Raw genomic sequence first — 18,882 nt, 5'->3', positions numbered from 1 at the left:
GTCAGAACACTTAGGTTCTAGTCTTAGCTCTGCTGGTAACTCGTTGTGTGATCCCTTCCCTTTCTGGGTCTCAGTTTCTTCATCTATGCTGTGTGAGGAGTAGTTTGGACTAAATGGATGGTTGTCAAATTGTGCTTCAAGGAACTCTTAGTGCTCTTTAAACTGCCCTAGGAATTATAGTAAGAGGTAATATTAGGTGATAATGAAAGAAATACAAAGTGTTTGTCTAACTTCTGCTTGGTTACCACCAGTGATGGGGAACTCACTCTCTTCCTAGGCCATCTGATGTTTGAACGGGTCTGATTATTAACATATTAGAGGTTGAAGAAGCCTCAGAGCTCCTCTATCCAAGGATTCCCAACCTTTCCTTTATCAGCCCAACTGTTTACTTCTTAAAAACATTGTATACAGATCCAAGTGGAGCTGGTTGATTTAAAGCCAGTGCCTCTCCCTCACCACCCTGAGAGAAGCCTCAAGTCACTCTTGCAGAATCTTAGGGCTCCAAGGAACACAGTTTGGAAACAAGTGAAGCATAAATTCTTTAAGGGTTGTCTTAATACTAAAGTTCTATGACTCAAAGATTCTTTTGAAACATCAACAACCTAAACCTGTTATGGAGTCAAAGATTAACCTGCCTTCTAAGAAAAACTGCCATTCAGAAGGAAATTTATAGTGAACACAGCAGTTTCCTTTGTATTACCTGATTTCATCTTCCTAACAGTCCTATAAAGCAGGGATTCTTTTTCCCATTTAACAGATAAAGCCACTAAAGCTCTAAGAAGTCAGGTGCTTGGCCTACAGTTACACAGTCTGAAAGTAGCAGGGCCGCAACTTGAGCCCAGGTCCCCTCCTGATTCCAAATCCCCTCCTCATCCCACTCTACTGTGGGATGTGTCTGTGTGGTATCCCTGTAGTTCTGGAGCCCTGGGATTTACAGTGAGGGGCCAAAACCTCATCCAAGCCCACTTGGGTCATAATATGATCTTGTTGCCTTCGAAGACATTGTATGTTGGCTATCAAGCCTCTGTTTTGTCTTTCTAACTCACAAGGCCCAGTCATAGCCACCAGACCATCCTAACACCTTCCTCGTTTGAGAAGCTGAGGTCGACTAGCCAGTAAGATCACTGGGAAGATAGCCTGAGGACTCTGGTTGTGTATGCACTGTGACAAAACAGAGGGTTCACAAAGGGAAAAAAAATACAAAAAAGAATAAAAGAGAAAGTTGCTTGAATTCTTATTACTTATTCGGCTGGATGTCTTGATGTCGTGTATAACAGAGAATCAGCTTAATCTTTCCTAGCTGTTGCCAACCACTTAAATTATCCTATTTTATGGGATAGAGAACCTTTTCAAAGATGTGATTACACTTAATCCTCACAGCAGTCCTGTTATTCAGAGCAGCTATTACTTCCTTTTCAAATGACAAGGCTCAGAGAGGTTAACTAACTTGTTCCATTTGGTCATTTAACAAATGGAGCCAGAATTTGGGCTTACATTGTCTGATTTCTAATTTGGTGGTCTTAACAATAACCTAGTGCAAATCATTATGGCAGAATTTGTATGACCGGCAGTCACTGGCTTTGTTCAGCTCAACCTCCAGAATGGGAAACCGTCTCTTTACGTTAACAAGTCTGCAAGTCAGTGTCAGTTCACCATCTAGCTCATCCAAGGAGATGATTTCCAATCCTGAGTCATTTAAAGTGACAGCTTCAAAAGAAAGCCAATTGCCACACTCATAAGAACTATTATTCATATCATCAGTAATTACCTGCTAGTTCAAGTTATTTGCTCATCCAGCAGATTGAGTTCCTGTCCTGTGCGAGCCACTGTGCTAGGCATCTACTCCAATAAAATTTGTTATAAGTTTTCTGTGATGGTGATGATATATGTAAATCACCTAGTATAGTACCTGGACATTAATATGTAACAACTGTCAACTGAGGGTGGGTGAGTAGGTTGTATACAAGTACATTTATCATCAGTTGCTTCTGGTTTGGAATCTCAGCTAAACACTAGCTGTGTGACTTTGAGCAAATCACATGTTTGCATGTGCTTCTGGTTTCTCATTTGTAGAGGGGGTACAACAGTCACTGACTTGCTAATTGTTAGTAACATTGAGATCATGTCGAAAGAGGACCTAGCACAGTAGCTGAAACCACAGTAGATGCTGTGTAAATGATGGGTCATTATTATGAGGCGGGAATGCCAAGCCACTGCTTTCACCAAAATCAATTTAAGCTGCCACCAGCCTTGCCTAGAAGCTCATGCCTGGGTCCCAGGGATGCTTTATCTTACGTGAAGACCTTAGCTGTCAGATGCACTATAGCACTAAAGATTTCCCAGCGGGCCTTTCTTTGGACACGTCCTCCCAGACTAGATAGGGGACTACAGGTTTCCACTGCAGATTGCTAAGAAATTATAATTGACTGAATTTTATCGAGAAAACAGAATCTCAGTGAAACTTTCTCTGCTCCCTAACCTGTTTGGTGTGTTTCAGAACCTGACAGTGACTCCTCTCTATTTCTCCAGAGTAGCCTAACACAGTGGCAAATAGGTGTTAAGTGAAGGTGTGCTGAAGGAAACCCGTAGGCTGGAGCTCCTGTTTGCTCAAGTCGTCCCTTACTTAATAGTCATGCTAGCTGGGCAGGCAACTTCAAAGGCTGGGCATTAAAAAACAGAGTTAGGTATTGTGATCATATTAGACCTATAGGAAAATTAGCCTGCTGTGTTGCTGATGTGGACACAGTAATTAGGATTGAGCAAGTCTCACTAAGGACCATTAGTATTATTACAATTAGTACTACAGCCAAACTAAGCTTTCCCTTTTTTCTCTTCTTTGTTAGTTCTCTGGCATCTCAAGGAAGGAAAAAAGCATCAGTATTGACAGCTTCCTTGGTACTTGTATAGTTTAATCCTCATTCCCCCTCGGCACCCTCGTATTCACAAACTAAGCAGTCAAGTCTTTCCTTGCTTCCACTGCAGAGGTTCAGGGTTCAAGCTCCCAGGCCCTTTCCCCAAGAGGTGTTCCATGCTTGGTCCCTGCTTTTTGTGTCCTACTAGGAAGAGTCAGTACCAGGAGCTCTGTGCTACAGAATGACTTCTGGCAGGAAATACTCTGGGGTCTGAGACTTCAGCTAGTCTGTCAGCATATCACTACAGTGAAGATGGGAGGCACAGGCCTGGGAGCTAAGATTGCAGCCAGTCCATTGAGCTGCAGAGGTGGTGATATGGGGACTCTACAGTCCCTGATGTCTGGTAGGCTTGGGACCTAAAAGAAAAGAAAAGCGAAATGGGTTTTTTGTGTGGGCAAGGACCAACCAAGCAGAACAATGTGTCTAGACAGTGTAGACTTCAGACCTGGGCCTATGGTTAAGAAACACTCACACTTGGTAGTTCTTGGGCTGTGTCCTTCAGCAGTAGAGTGGGAAAAGCACTGAAGTAGAGAATTAGAACACCTAAGTTCTAGTCCCAGTTCAGCCACATAAAGACTGTACGACCTTGGGGAAGTCGGTTAACTTGTCTGGCCCTCAGATTCTTTGTTGGCAAAATGAGTGTCACATTGTCTACCCTCCAGGGTTATTGTGAGACTTAAATTAGGTGATCAACAGGAAAGTTAGAAGCTTTATCTGAATTCATGGAAGCATTCCTAATGAGGTATAGCAATACAAACAGATAATTCTGGCTCTTTTGGGGAAAAGAGAAATCGGATACTGGTAGGAGATGAGCCCTGAGGTGATTCTCTAAACATCCAACTGTCTCGAAACTTCCAGAAGAATATAACTACATCTGTCCTACCTGTGCGGTATTGTGGAAGTAGCATCTAGGAGCCTCCGTTCTCTCAGACCAAGGGAGATAACTTGGAGATCATCTAATTCCCATTTTGTAAAATGAAAAAAAATGGGGGTCCTTATTCCATTTAATTACTATCAAATTAATATATATAATAAATATTAAATTAATATTTCAAAGGTGTGTACTCAAATATCTGAACTGTGCTATGTACTAGGGAGGAAAAGATGAAAAAAAGGGATGGTTCCTGTGTTCAGGAATCGACAAGTCTTGTGGAGGAGACAGATGTGTACATAAGTATACATAAGGGTACATAAGTAAATTCCAGTACTGTGTAATGAGTGCTGTAATTTGTAGGGCTACACAAAATTCAGTAAGAAGGTAAAAGAAGAATCATTAAGTCTTCTGCTTAGATGAATTGGAAAAGGCTTCACAGAGGAAGTAGCTTTTCAGTGAAGACTTAAAGATGAGTAGATATTTATCAGATGGAAAGCCTGGGGAAGGAGGAATGCATTCTAGGCAAAGGCAACTGCCTGTGCAGAGAGAGCAGAGATGCAGAGGCATAAGAAAGTATGGTGTGTTCAGCAAACTAAACATTTTAGAATAACTGGAACCTAAATTATGAGAAGTGGCAAGAAATCAGTCTAAGGAGGCAGGCCATAAAGCACTTGTTTGTGTAGAATAATGGCAATAGGGCAGGAATGGCAGAGTAGGAAACTAGCAGAGCCAGGTTACTTGCTGAGTAGAAAATAATGGACAGGAAGTGAGAGTCCAAAAGAGGATCAGAGAAAAAAGAGGGAGCCTGAAGGTGGTATAGAGAAGGCAGTGGCTATCAAAGGCATTCCAACGTATGCTGATATGTAATAATATCCATTTCTCAGGGTTGTTAGAAGGGACAATTAAGATTATAGCTAGAAAAGATCTTTGTAGAGTGAAAAGTGCTGTTCACACAGGAGAAGTGATTATTACACTGCATCTTCAGAAAAGCATAGTAAGCAAGAGCACAGGCTTTGGAGTCAGGCCGCTTGGCTTTGGAATGTGGTCTGCCAATTACTAGCCTTATGATCTTGGACAAGTTTTTAACCTTTCTGTCATTCACGTTTACTAATTCATGGAATGGGCTTACTGATAGTACCTACTTTATTGGATTGCTGTGAAGATTAAATGAGTTAATGTAAGTAACATACAAGAGTTCATCCATTGTAAGCAGCCAGTGTTAGATTATTATTCTCTTCCAAATGCAGTACCATTTTTGGCCTCCATCATCATCTCATTTGAGTAGCTTAGTGCAGTAGGGAGAGCAAGGAATATTATCCCCACCATATAGTTTGTTCTTCCCCTGCTCCTCAGCATTAATGGTCCCTGGGGCTCCTCAGGAGCTGCCTGAGTGCCAGAGGTTCTTGGCCCAGTAGAGGGCTGGGACTTCATTCAGCCCATCAACGCTCAGTCTGACCACCGCCTCTGCCCCATCTGCAGGCTTCCGCAACTTGCACGTGGATGACCAGATGGCAGTCATTCAGTACTCCTGGATGGGACTTATGGTGTTTGCCATGGGCTGGCGGTCCTTCACCAATGTCAACTCCAGGATGCTCTACTTCGCCCCTGACCTGGTTTTCAATGAGTAAGTGTCCGTGGGCCCAGAACTCACATAAACATAACATCCTGGCCAGACCTGGTCAGCGGTGATGATGATAATGGGAGTAACAGTGGGGGAGGGGGTAGCCCATTTGACCTGTAGGTGAGGCAGTAGAGGCTCCAGCCAGCCTCCCCAATCTGAGGCGCCTTTGCCCTGCTGAAAGGCCACCTGGTGGAAAGCAATGGCGGTGGAGGGGGGTGGTGGCTGGTGTGGAGCCATTCCTTTCCCACCCAAGACCTAGTATTTTGGCCATGTTTCTGACCTGTCCTGTAGATTATCTCAACCTCATGTCAAGGTCCCTCTCCTTCACTCTGAGCAACACAGGGAATGGGCAAAAAGACTAGCTGTGAGAGCTGAAGTTCCTGTGGTCCCCTTGCTACCACTGAGGGCTACTGCCAGTCACCATTTGTTGAGCAGCTCTGCTGTGCCAGGACTATACTAGATACTTCCTAAATCCTTTCTCATTGAGCCCTCAGGATGAGATTTCCCCTTTTTATAGGTAATATTTTTTAATGGATGGGTAAAAGTAGGCTCAGCAAAATAAAGTGGCTCACCCAAGGCATGATGGTGACAGAATTCAAAGTATGTCTGTATAACTCTCAGCTCTTATACTGCTTCATGGTGGTAAATGACAGGGAGGAGCAGTTCTACCACTCTCTGGCCATGTGACGTTGGCCCAGCCACTTCCCTTCTCTTTAAAAACAGGTTTAAGTGGCGCCTGAGTGGCTCAGTTGGTTAAGCGTCCAACTCTTGGTTTTGGCTCAGGTCATGATCTCAGGGTCATGAGACCTAGCCAGCCCCACATTGGGCTCCACGCTCAGCAAGGAGTCTGCTTCCCCTCTCCCTCTGCCCCTACCCCCACTTGTGCTCTCTGTCTCTCTCTCAAATAAATAATACATCTTAAAAGAAATAGCCCATATGTCTATCGACAGATGAATGGATAAAGAAGATGTCGTGTGTGTGTGTGTGTGTGTGTGTGTGTGTGTGTGTGTGTGTGTGTAATGGAATATTACTCAGCCATCAAAAAGAATGAAATCTTACCATTTGCAAGTAGTGCATGGATGGAACTAAAAGGTATTATGCTAACCAAAATAAGTCAATTAGAGAAAGACAGTTATCATATGATTTCACTCATGCGTGGAATTCAGTATACAAAACAGAGGATCATAGGGGAAGGGAGGGAAAAATAAAATAAGATTTTGAAATCAGAGAGGAAGACAAACCATAAGAGACTCTTAACTACAGGAACAAACTGAGGGTTGCTGGAGGGAAGTGGGGTAGGGGATGAGGGTAACTGGGTGATGGGCATTAAGGAGGGCACATGATGGAATGAGCACTGGGTGTTATATGCAACCGATGAATCACTGAACTCTACCTTTGAAATTAATAATACACTGTATGTTAATTAACTGCATTTAAATAAAATAATATTTTTTAAAAATAATAAATAAAAATAAAAACTAAAAACAGATTTAATTAATCCTTGTCCTGCCCACCAGCTCTATTTATCCTTCATGAATTTGGCCAAGGGCTCAGACTTTGGAATTACACTTACCTCAACTAAAATATCTGTTCTATAATTTCCTGAATCACTGTCTTTGGGCAAGACTTGACTTCTGTGACCTTCAATTTCCCTGTCTGTTAATAAAATATAACTTTCTTAAATGGTTTGTTATGATGACTAAAATGGGAGCTAATGGATGTGAAATGCCTGGCCCATGATAGGCAAGAAATAAAAAAGAAGGACCTTTCTGATCCTCTTTCCCTAATAGTGATAATCTTCTCTCTGTCTGTTGTTCGAGGTCCCCCGATAGCATGTGACTGGAGCTGGCCAAAAAAATCTCCCCAAGGACCTTGAGCTAGTCTCACCACAGAGAATCCTTTTGGATAGGGCAGGAATTGACCTTCCTTCCCCTCCAGCCCTCTAACCCAGAAGAGCCTTAAAATAAAATGTACAGGCTACTGGTTCCTTCCAGTACAGCAAGGCCATATGGGGGAAAATGAGTATCCCCAGCTGCCCTCTTCCAACCCAGCTAACCCTGGTAGCCAGGAGCTAAGAATAACCATTGGGCTTTTGGCACAACCTGCTTTATGGTTTCAAGGTCTCCAAAGAGTTACTTACGATGCCATCTTCTGGGACAGGCCTTTAAAAGCCCTCTCCTGTGTATCTCTCACCCTTACTCTCCTGCTGCCCTCTAGTGACTGAATTAACACTCTGGGCACCTGCACCACCCTCCCCATCCAGAGCCCTAAGACCCTTGAATCTTTGCAAGATGATAATTGGTGTTTTCTAAATCCTCATTCCCTTTTCTGCCTCCGTGGAAGTAATGAGGCACTCCTTCTCAGCTTTCTGGCCCACTCCCATGTAGCTCTTCAGAAGGCACAATGGGACTCCCAGCACGGGCAGGGTCCTAGACCCATCAAGCCCCAGCGCTCCTGAAACAACAGCGCCCCCCTTCCTCTTGTAGGAACCACCATGTTAGAGCTCTTAGAGTCCCTAGAAACATCTAAACCAATGTTTCTCAACAGGGATGCTGGTGACATTTTCAGAGGAATAATTTTGCATTGTGTAGGATATTCTTGCATATTGGAATATGTTTATGTTTAACATGCCTGGCACCAGCCCGCTAAATACCAATAGGATCTCTGTCACTGTAACAGGCCACACTTCCCCCACATATATCTAGCATCCACTAGGGAGGTAGTACACTCCAGTATCAGCCACTAATTTTTGCCAGCCTCCTCAAGATATTAATATGGAGACTGAAGCCCAAAAAGAGAGAGAGAGGGACTATGAGCCAGCCCATTTCCTGATCTCTCTGACACCAAGCCCTGTCATCAGCCCTGCTTTCTTCTCTCCTCCTCCCCTCTTTGTGGAGAACACATGTTGTGAGGGTAATAGGCTTGGACCCCAGCTGTGTGACCTTGACTAAATCACCTAATTTCTGAACCTCAGTCTTCTCATCTGTAGAATGGTGAATAGTATTAGAATGGCACCTTCCTACATGTCATTTATTGAACACTTACTATGTGCCAAGCACTGTGCTCAGTGTTTTCCAATTTTCATCTCTTCTGTTACCACTCTCTCTCATTCTCACCTATCTCTGCCCTCTTCCTGAATTCCATTCCTGCCCCTTGTCTTCTGCCTTCCACTCTCTTCTCCCTTTCCTTCCCATTAACTCTCTCCCTACTCTTTTTGTCCTTTCTCCTTCTTGTTCCCTTCCCCTCTGAATTCCTTCCCGTGCCTTTCCTTTTTTCTTCTTTTTTTCCCCCACATTTCTCTGTCCCTGGGACTTGCAGCAGTGTTACATCAATCCTCCACATCAGGACCATGATTTCAAATGGTAAAAAGACTGCAGTGTTATCATCAGCAGAGGCTTGGAAGTACAGTAGAGCCTGGAGCCAGATCAGGTCCAAGGGTCAGCAGATCTTACTCAAAAATTCTCTAGGGTGAAAGACCTTGGAGCAACACTGCTTTGGTCAGTTGACTTGTGATACTGTCTAAACACTTCCTCTTTTTAGCTGGTCTCCAGCCTGAATTGAATACACCATCTGCCCCCCTTCCCTTTTTCTTTAGGGCAGCCAAGATCTCTCTGAGATAGGATGCTGGGCTTCCACCCAACCAGTACCAGGCCTGCTTAGCCCATGGACAAGGCTAGTGGTTTGGGGACCAAAATGTCAAACCACAAACATCAAGCCTAATCTTGGTCTTTTTCTTCACCACTTAAGTGGGTGTTAAATGCCCTTTCCTTTCTCCACAAGATACAAAATCAGTTTCTCTCTCTCTCTCTCTCTCTCTCTCTCTCTCACACACACACACACACACACACACACACATGATTTCTGAAGTGCTGAAAACCAGGAAAACCAACTAGCAGGAAGATGGTGCATCTTCCTAGAGGCTTACGCTTGCCATGGCCACTCATAAAACAGAGAGGTTGTTCACCCCTTAGAAACTGTTCAAGCCTTGGCCACTTCTCTATATAATTTATAGGCGATAATGTGATGATTTGCTGACAAGTCACTATAGTACAAACAGCTCACATGTGTTTACAACTCTCGAACTGTGATAAGGAACCACCATTATATGAGGGAGTAGGCTCCCCTTCAAGGTACATTTAGATTGGACATTTGGAAACACTTCCTGGCTGATTTGATAAGTATTGGAACTCACTTTGTGAAGGGACAGTGGGGAATCTTCTTCCCTGGATTTTTTTTTTAAGTGACAAAATTTTTAGCAAAAGAAATGGTATTTATGCCAAGATACAGGGGAATTGACAGGATAAATTACTGTGGTCACTTGGAAATCCTGGTGTCCTTATGTTAGGAGTTGATTTCTAAAGCTTATCTCCTAGAAATACTCCGTGTTGGGATGCCTGGGAGGCAGGTTCTGGCTCTGGCTGTAGCTGGGATATTAGAACTGTAGTCAGGGAGACAAATGAGCCTGGCCCATTGTGTTGATTTGGTTAGGCTTTCCTGTCTCTGTCTCAGGAAACAGGAGGGGCACGGGGACCTGGAAATTCCATGTGCTAACCCGTATCCTGACCAGGGAAGATGAGTAGTTACCAGGATGTCAGGATTTGGGGGAAAAAAAAAAAAAGAAGAAGAACCTTGTTCCTTGTCAATGAAGCACCAGCAAGAGAAACAACGAGCTCTTCTTGGAGAACCTGGGCAGGGCAGGGCAACCAAAGACATTCTCTCTGAGCTTATTGTTAAGCCTTCCCTTACTCCTTTCCTTTCTCCGTCTGTCTCCTCTGCAGGTACCGCATGCACAAGTCCCGGATGTACAGCCAGTGTGTCCGAATGAGGCACCTCTCTCAAGAATTCGGATGGCTTCAGATCACCCCCCAAGAATTTTTGTGCATGAAGGCACTGCTGCTATTCAGCATTAGTAAGTGCCTGGAAAGACAAAAATGCCCCTGGGGTCAATAGGGGCTCAGAGGGGAGCTACTTTTTCCATTAAAGATTTATCAGGGAGAAGCCAGCCCCTAGGCATTTCCCTTCTTCGTTCACCCTCCCTCCTCCACTCTCCCTTTAGCATCCTTTTTTTCTACCAGGTATGAATTTCATGGCTCAGACTATTTTCTTTGCTAGAACTCAACCTCTGTTAGATCCCCAGCTACCTCCAGTCTCTCTTTGGAACAAGGCTTTTGGAGCTGGCTATAGCAGGTCTCTGAATTTTTCCATAGCTTCTATCATAGAAACAGGCAAAGACCACCTTATATTTATTGCAGAGCAGAAGGAATTGCCTCTGGAAGGAATTTCCTCTTCTGCCAATAATAGGAGGTCTGTGTGAGCAACTCAGATAGGGTTTATTAGGCAGCCAAGTAATGTTTCTTTAATGTCTCTTCTAAGCAGAATGTTATCTTAGCCCCCGTGAGGGAAAAAGGAGGTCAAATTTGATATTTGAAGCTATATATTTTAATTGTCTAAATCAGAGCTGGACTGTGACAACATAAAACCACAGGTTCTAAGAAATGTGTAGATGAGAAGACTAGAAAAAGGAAAGGCTCAGTAAATTTTGTTTACTCGATGCCCTTCAGATTGGGTCCAGCTAGCCTTTTTTCTAGAACTTCCTGGCAGACTGAAGGACCCAGGCATACAGACTTCAACTGACAGGAAACCAAGTAGATGGTTCCCTCTCTGTGGGGGTGGGGGTCAAGTTTGTGGTCAGAAAACTTGGTGCTTTGTCTAATGCTCCTTTGTGGGCATGCTTCCCCTCCCCATTCTGTCTTCATCCCACATCAGTTCCAGTGGATGGGCTGAAAAATCAAAAATTCTTTGATGAACTTCGAATGAACTACATCAAGGAACTTGATCGTATCATTGCTTGCAAGAGAAAAAATCCCACATCCTGCTCGAGGCGCTTCTACCAGCTCACCAAGCTCCTGGACTCTGTGCAACCTGTAAGCAAATGATGGAGGGTGCTTCGTCAGGGAGAAGCAAGTTGATAGAGCTAAGTGATCATATGCTCCTCTAGGATCCGGCACCACCTGTTGGGAGGTGCTTCCATTCTCCTCTGGCTTTGAGTGTGGTCCAGGAAGAAAATGCATTGGAGAAGAAAGGAACACAGGTCACATTGCCCCTGGATGTTGTGAAAGAGGTGGAGGAGTTGAGAACAGAGCAGTTGGGACTCAGGGAAAGGGCTTAGAGCAGATAAGTTCTCCAGGCAGACAAAACAGACCTGAATGTTTTTCCCCTCTCCCTTCAGTCATGTGTGTGTGTGTGTGTGTGTGTGTGTGTGCACGTGTGCGTGTGTGTGTGTGTGTGTGAGAAAGAGGCAGGAAGAGAATGTGTGTGGGGGGGGTGTGGGTGTGTGGGTGGGTGTGTGCATTCACATGCATGTGCTGGGGAAGAGGAACACAAGGTCCTGAGTCAGAGAGCTTGCAATGGTGTAAGGGATCTCTTGGGATCCCTCAGTAACTCCCTGGAGACCATTTAGTGTACATGTGTGCGAACATACACACATCCACAGGGAGGACCAAGGACAGGGAAGGAGGAAGAAATCAAAGGTGGGGGGAAGAGCCTGACGGAAGCCAACTCCTGGTCAAACCTGTTTTCTCCCTCTCATTGCTCCCCCTACAGATTGCGCGAGAGCTGCATCAGTTCACTTTTGACCTGCTAATCAAGTCCCACATGGTGAGCGTGGACTTTCCAGAAATGATGGCAGAAATCATCTCTGTGCAAGTGCCCAAGATTCTTTCTGGGAAAGTCAAGCCCATCTATTTCCACACGCAGTGAAGCTTTGGAAGCCCCCATTTTCTCACCCCACTCCACTCCCCTTTTCAGATATCTTCTGCTTGTTATAACTCTGCACTACTTCTCTGCAGTGCCTTGGGGAATTTCCTCTTTTGATGTACAGTCTGTCATGAAGATGTTCCTGAGTTCTATTTGCTGCACTTCCCCCCCCCCCCCGCTTTTCCTCCTTTCTCTTTTTTCCCTTCCTATCTGACCCTCCCATGGCACTTTCAGACTCTGCTCCCTGCCATGGCTCTTATCTGTGCTTTGAATGGTGTTGTATTTCTTTAAATCTGTGATGATCCTCATGTGGCTCAGTGTCAAGTTGTGCTTGTTTATAGCACTGCACTGTGTGCCAGCCACACAAAAGTTTACTCACCTAATGCCACGGGAAGTTTAGAGAGCTGAGTATCTGGAAAAACAAAAACAAAACAAACAACCCTCCTAAAACCAAAAATCCTGTAGGGTTTTTTCCGCTTAAAAAAATAGAAAAACAAACAGAATTCCCCCAACGAGGCCAACAGTGACTAGAATAAGGTGAAAATTGCAAGCCCATGGGGAGTCACTGCTTTTTTTTCTTTTTTCCCAAGTTCAGCCTCCCGGGGAGACTTTATTTTCTGCCAATGGCTATTGCCATTAGAGGGCAGGATGACCGCATAGATGAGTTAGGAGGGGGGAGACAGATTTAAGAGAGGACAAAAAGGACAGATGGATCACCAGTACCTGCCCACAGCCTTGGCCCCTGACGGCTAGACTGCTTAACTGCAGTGCAATTCATTGTACTGAAAATGTGCTTCTTGTTTGAAAACGTGTCTACATGTGAACGCCTCCCCTCCAGCCAATCCTTTTTCTCTCTCACCCTCTGCCTCCACCCTCAAATTGACTTTCAATAAGCTTTCCTAAGAGCTTTGGACTGAATGTTCTCTTTAGCCAAAACTTGGCCACTTCCACTGAAGAGTCAGACCAGTAAGAAAGAAAGGAGAGATCTGACCCTTTGGAAGGCCCTATCCAGAGCCAGGTCTGCTTTCCCATTTGTGGGTCAGGGAAGAGGCTGGGGCTGGAGTCAGCGGAAAAAGAATCGATGGGTTGGTTGTTTTCCTGCTTAGGACACTGAAGATTTGATCACTCTTTGCCCTTACCTTTAAAAGACCCCAATGTTTTCTGCCTGACTCCATGTGGCTGCAAGCTCCCTCTTACCCTCCCTTCAGTGTTTTGTGGGCCTGGACTTCACCAGATTGTATTACAGCCATGGTGGTGAGGTTTGTCCCATTTATTTGTGCATGTTCACAGACTCTCTGCTAAGAGCTGCTACCACCAGGAAGGCTAGCAAGCTATCAGTCTTGATGCCAGTAGGCTCAAAGACTTCTTACCAAATGTCGTTCATCAACTATTAGATCTCTGGAGCCCTTAGACAAACTGGAAAGAAGGCATCGATGGGACTGGACAAGCCGGACATCTTGCCCTTGTCCCCTAGAGATGATACCTTCCCACCAAGTGAAGAAATACCTACTTCTTCCTTCAGAGCAGCTAATGGGGCTATGCGGGTCAGGGTTAAAGAGAAAACTCAATTACCAGGGTGAGAAGAATGAAGGCACTAGAACCAGAAACCCTGTAAATGCTGTCCTTGCCCCCCAGCATATCCACCTGCAGAAGTCATGGGAAGAAGAGAGAAGAAACTAAGAGGAGACTGACTACTAAATTAAAGTCTTCAAAGGCAAAATCTAAAGCCAGATGGGCACCATCTGGTCGGTTTACTCATCATCCTCCTCTGCTGCTTATTCTGGGCTCTGACATCGGCCATACTCACTCAGACCCCCCACCTTTGTCACTGCCTCTCAGCCAGAGGGAGGCTGAAACATTTATACTACAGAACCATGACCTCCTTTGGAAAGGTCTGGTTTGCGTGGCTCCAATGGGCTGCCATCCATGAACTCAGGGTGTGCTCTTGGGACACTGGTTTCATATGGTCCTTTGGCACACCTCTCTTTTGCTGACTTTGTCCCCCAATCCTGAGTTCAGGGGCAATGTCCGCCTACTTTCTTATCTTGGCAACTGCCTCCTCACTTAGCTCTTACATTCATCTGCTAAATTCAAGAAATCAGGGGCCAGTTACCAAGCTGCCCATTTCAGTTGGTTCACTCTACTTATTGAGAAGATAGTTTCTGAGTGACACGCTATTATCTACATGGGTTTCCTCCCCTGATTTCTGTGCTGATATTAATAGCCAAATGAACTTACAAAACAGCTTCTTTAAATAACAAGGGACAGGGGAACCTAAGATGGGTGATACACCAATCCAAGACTGCTGAACAAAACTAAAACTGACAGGTTCTCTTTCTGGGGTAGGATAGACAAATCCTGGTTTTCTTCATTAGGACATCATTTGGCTTATGTAAGCTCACGAGATTACTTCTGGCTGTTTTAAACAGAAAAAAAAAAAAATCCATCACTCTTTTCAGTTACACTAGGCTATAGTTTAATAGCTCCTTTACATCTGTTTTAAAATTATTTTCCTCTTTTATGGTACATGGATTTGATTATATCATTCTAATATCTCTCCTTGTAAATACTAGATGCTCTCCTTTTTATTTCTCTGACTACCAAATTTTTCACCTTTATGGATTTCCCAATTGTGACTCTTGTCTTTATGAATATATATGTTTTGCATTTGTGAAAGCCAAAAATCAGTGAAACAGCAGTGTAAATTAAAAACAGCAACAACTAAACTACTCTGAAATTCTGAATGGCAAGACTAGGGAAAAACGGCCTAAACAAGGCTCTAGGCCTAGTGTTTTCGCACTGGGGTTTCAGTGAGTGAAGGAGATTTTAGCTTGGCTTTGTTCTCCTACAGATAAAAGGGGGATTCTCTTTTTTTCTTTTGGTCATTGATGTGCTCGCCAGTGTAACTGACAGAAGTCTCATTTGGCATGCGCTCTGCTGTACAAACAGTTGATGTGGTTGGTACACTGTGGCTCACCCGTGAAGGCTCGGCCACCTCGATCCACTGACCTGGTGAGCTGAAAGATGAGGCTCACTCCAGGCAAGTCGTGGTAACTGTCTCCAAAGCGGTTTGCAGTGCTCGATGGGGATGGAGCGAGGAAGAGAAAACGAAGGAGCACCAGGGACAAGGCCCCATCTGTGCTACACGGGAGACAGCCGCCAGAGCCGCAGACTCTGTGGCCAAAGAAAAGAGTCGTGTGGCAGTTTCAGCTCTTGGTCACTGAGCAGCTCTCCCAGGCCTGGCCTCTGAGCTGAAACAGGGGTTGGGTTCTTTGTTCTATAGCTTTTCTGTGCCACAGACAGTATCGTTCTTGGAGAGTTCATTATTTTTCTCGTGAGAATGGAATTTTCTGAAGGATTCTGTCATACATCTTTGAAAAAGAAAATCGGTAATACACATATTTTTATGTATGTTCACTGGCACTAAAAAAGAAGAAAACACTTTGCCCTGTCCTTTGGATAGTTGCTGAGGTGATTCCAGGTTGCGAAATAATGTGCTGATGCTAGCATCAGAGAGTCCCTCTCTGTCCATACGCTACTTCTAAATCCATATAGGCCTATATAGCAAGAAGTATTCTATTTGCATTTAAGAGAAAGTAGTTTCATCATCCACATGATAGTAACACTACACAAATGACCTAACTTTGAGCTTCAAGTAGCTTCTAAGTGTTTGTTTCATTAGCCACAGCACAGACATGGCCTTGCCCTCTTTTCTCTCTTGATAATTCTGCAGGGCTCAAAAGCCCAAGCCACTCCCATCTACCCCGTTCCATCCCTGTGCCAGGGTTGCACTTCATGAGACTCTCTCCAGACAGCCCTGTAACTATCCCTGCATGGCTCTGGGGAGACAAGAGGCTGACTACTAATTATCTTGTGCCAGTTGCCCAGGTGAGAGGGCACTGGGCCAAAAGAGTGGCCTTTGTGCTCAACCTCCTGTAAGGGGTCATGGGAACCAGGAATGCTTAAGCACAGGATTCAATCCCAAACTTAGGGTCAAAATAAGTCATTTAGCATGTGCATTTTCTTGTAAAAGGAAGTTTCTACCCCTGCTGCCTTTTATAGGCAGGTCTGTTTCTCACCACTAATCTCTTTGAAAATCTTTGAAAGCAGTTTTTTTTTTTTTTTTTTTTTTTTTTAAAGACAAAGAGATGAAAGCATCACATTATGTAACCAAAGATTACACTGTATCTGCTAGGATACCAAAATTTAAGAGCAGGGAGGGAACAAGCATTAGTGCCTCTTTGGTAAACTATCCAAAGACAGACTAAAGGACTTTGTTGTTGACTGACTTGTAAGAGTTTTGTGGGTTTTTCCCCCAACAATATAAATGCTTAGAAAAGTGGAAGATAATTTTGAAAAAACTGGGTTTATAGGTCCTTCACTAAGTGATTTTATAAGCAAAACTAGCTTTCCTTTTCTCTAGTAGTTGCTGAGCAAATTCTTAAAGCTCCATTGTTGCATGGTTGGAAACGGAGCTGTCTTGGCCACTGTGTTTGCTAGTGCCCGTGTTAGCGTATCTGAAGATGTGAAGCCCCTGATGAGAAGGGGAGCATTTAAAGGACTAGATTTTGCACTAGAGGGACAGCAGGCAGAAATTCTCATTTCTGCCCACTTTGGACGGCACAAAAAGTTCTCTTGGGTTTAAGGCAGAAGGTTGAAATATATTGTAAATGAGTATTTGTATCCATGTTTCAAAATTGAATTATATATGTATAGATATAATGTGTTCTGATAGCTTTATCTTTCTCTGCACCTTTATATTTGGTTCCAGGTCATAACTGATACCCTGTACTTGTAAGAGAGGCTACAGTTACATTTTGGAAGCTCTCTCAGAATGGAAAAGATACGTGGGTTGATCAGATAACTAAGAGATCTCTGCCTCTATTGGGGCCTTACCCACAGGCCTAACAGAGGAGCAGAGGGGGAAAAGAATAGGGTACATGATGTATTGCACTTTACTAGCCCAAGACAGATGAATGTTTAAAGGGTGGTGAAGACTCATTGGAATCAACTGGGATTTCCCATAGAGAAGGCCCAGACTTGGGGCCAAAGGCCCACCCAAATGATTAACCGATGGACCCCTGATGGGGCCTGAGCGTTGGAAGAAGGAGAAACATTCTTTGTTCTTCACCATCCTTGTGAGAAAAGGGCAGTTTCCTGCACTTGGGAACCTGGAGCAAGTGCTCCATCTTTTACACAATCCACTCACCTACGATTGAGGTGCTCTTGCTACTGGGTGTCTTGTGTGCTCTAATTTTGGTTTTGGATATGTTCTGTAAAGATTTCGACAATGAAAATGTGTTTTTATCTGTCAAAAAATTGTCAGTGTACTAGAAGTTGTATCTCTGTAGATGCAGGTCCATCTCTGCCCTTGGGTAGGGATGTTTTTCTTCAGTTAAGAAATTGACACTGGGGTCTGCTGCCCAGAGCCTCCCAACCTTAAACCATTTCTAGGTGAAGGCAGAAAATTCCACATTAGTCACTCCTCCTCTTCAGATGCTTAGGCTGAGGTAACAATTTGGAATGTTCCTGCACCCAGAAATTAGTGATAAGTATTTCAATTTGGCAGGTAGACTTTTAAAGGGAAAAACAGCCTTTGATGCAGTTTTGATTTATCCCCATTCGATTAAGCCAAAAAGTAATATGCATTGATTGGTTACCAACCCCAATTCAATATAGTGGGGGTGCTGATCCCTTTCCTTACCTCACCTGTCTCTTAGCCTTCTATGAAATTAAATGAAGAGCTATGGACTGAGTAGCCCCTGTAGCCTAAAACAGTCTCCACATGCACTAATTCATGAGGCTGTCTGTCATATGGCTGCAGATTCCACTGGCCACCAAAGACTGAAACACATACGTATCCCAACAGAAAGAAATTCCTAAAATGTTGCTGCTTCTCCGGTGGCCCCCCTCCCTGGCTGCTGTTTTACCTTTTGGGACTCTGTTTCCTGCATTGCAGGCAGGCCAGGCCTGCAGTCTTTCCCATCCTTAGCCCTTGGTGCTAACTGTCCTGCAGTGAAGTGCCTGTGGGATTGTCCTATTCCATAAGCCACTCAGGTGCTGAGAGTAGCCACCATTGGGATAACCCAAGCTAAAAAGAAAAAAAAAAAAGAGTCCCCTCACCATTCAGTGACACCTTTCTGCTTTCCCCTAGACTGGAACGTTGATTAGGGAGTGCCTTAGATGTGACATTCTTGTGCTGTCCTTGAGATTAATTTGGCAGCAAGAGGGAGCAGACAATGTAACCAGATGTAAGAATTAACTTTCAATGTTGGGGGAAAAAAGAAGAAAGCATCATATAAAGATTTTTTTTTTAAAGAAACATTAATTTTGCTTGGAAGTTCTTTTGATGGGGCTTCAGTTCTTACAGCGGCACTTGGCCTCCACTGGGTAGCAGGACCAGCCCCAAGCGCTAGTGCCGTGTTCTTCTTTTTGTAATCTTGGAATCTTTTGTTGCTCTAAATACAATTAAAAATGGTAGAAACTTGTTTGTTGGAATACATGTGTGACTCTGGGTTTGTCTCTGTCTCTGCTTTCAGAAATGTCATCCATTGTGTAAAATACTGGCTTGCTGGTCTGCCGGTTAAAACTTGGCCGCGGCCCCTGTTGTGGCTGCAGGCTCAAGTTATTGTTAACAAAGAGACTCGAGAAAAGCTGCTAATGTCCTCTTATCACCACTGTTAATTTGTTAAAACATAAAACCATCTAAAATTTCAGGG

At 44.1% G+C, this 18,882-nt stretch overlaps 1 protein-coding gene across 1 annotated transcript in view; it reads left to right on the top strand.

Annotated features, from left to right (window-relative positions):
* Window positions 1–18,661, top strand: part of AR (androgen receptor) — a 182,429-nt gene extending 163,768 nt beyond the window's left edge. Inside the window, exons 5-8 of the mRNA XM_078065269.1 lie at window positions 5,266–5,410; window positions 10,186–10,316; window positions 11,174–11,331; window positions 12,011–18,661. Coding sequence (XP_077921395.1) covers window positions 5,266–5,410; window positions 10,186–10,316; window positions 11,174–11,331; window positions 12,011–12,166 — 590 coding nt within the window. The 3' untranslated portion in view covers window positions 12,167–18,661. The remainder of the gene's footprint in view (window positions 1–5,265; window positions 5,411–10,185; window positions 10,317–11,173; window positions 11,332–12,010) is intronic.
* The last annotated feature ends 221 nt before the right edge of the window (window positions 18,662–18,882 follow it).

This window comes from Halichoerus grypus, chromosome X (assembly GCF_964656455.1).
Source record: "Halichoerus grypus chromosome X, mHalGry1.hap1.1, whole genome shotgun sequence".
Taxonomy (NCBI): domain Eukaryota; kingdom Metazoa; phylum Chordata; class Mammalia; order Carnivora; family Phocidae; genus Halichoerus; species Halichoerus grypus.
Note: the sequence above shows the minus strand (reverse complement) of the source record. Positions and strands in the feature narration are given on the sequence as shown.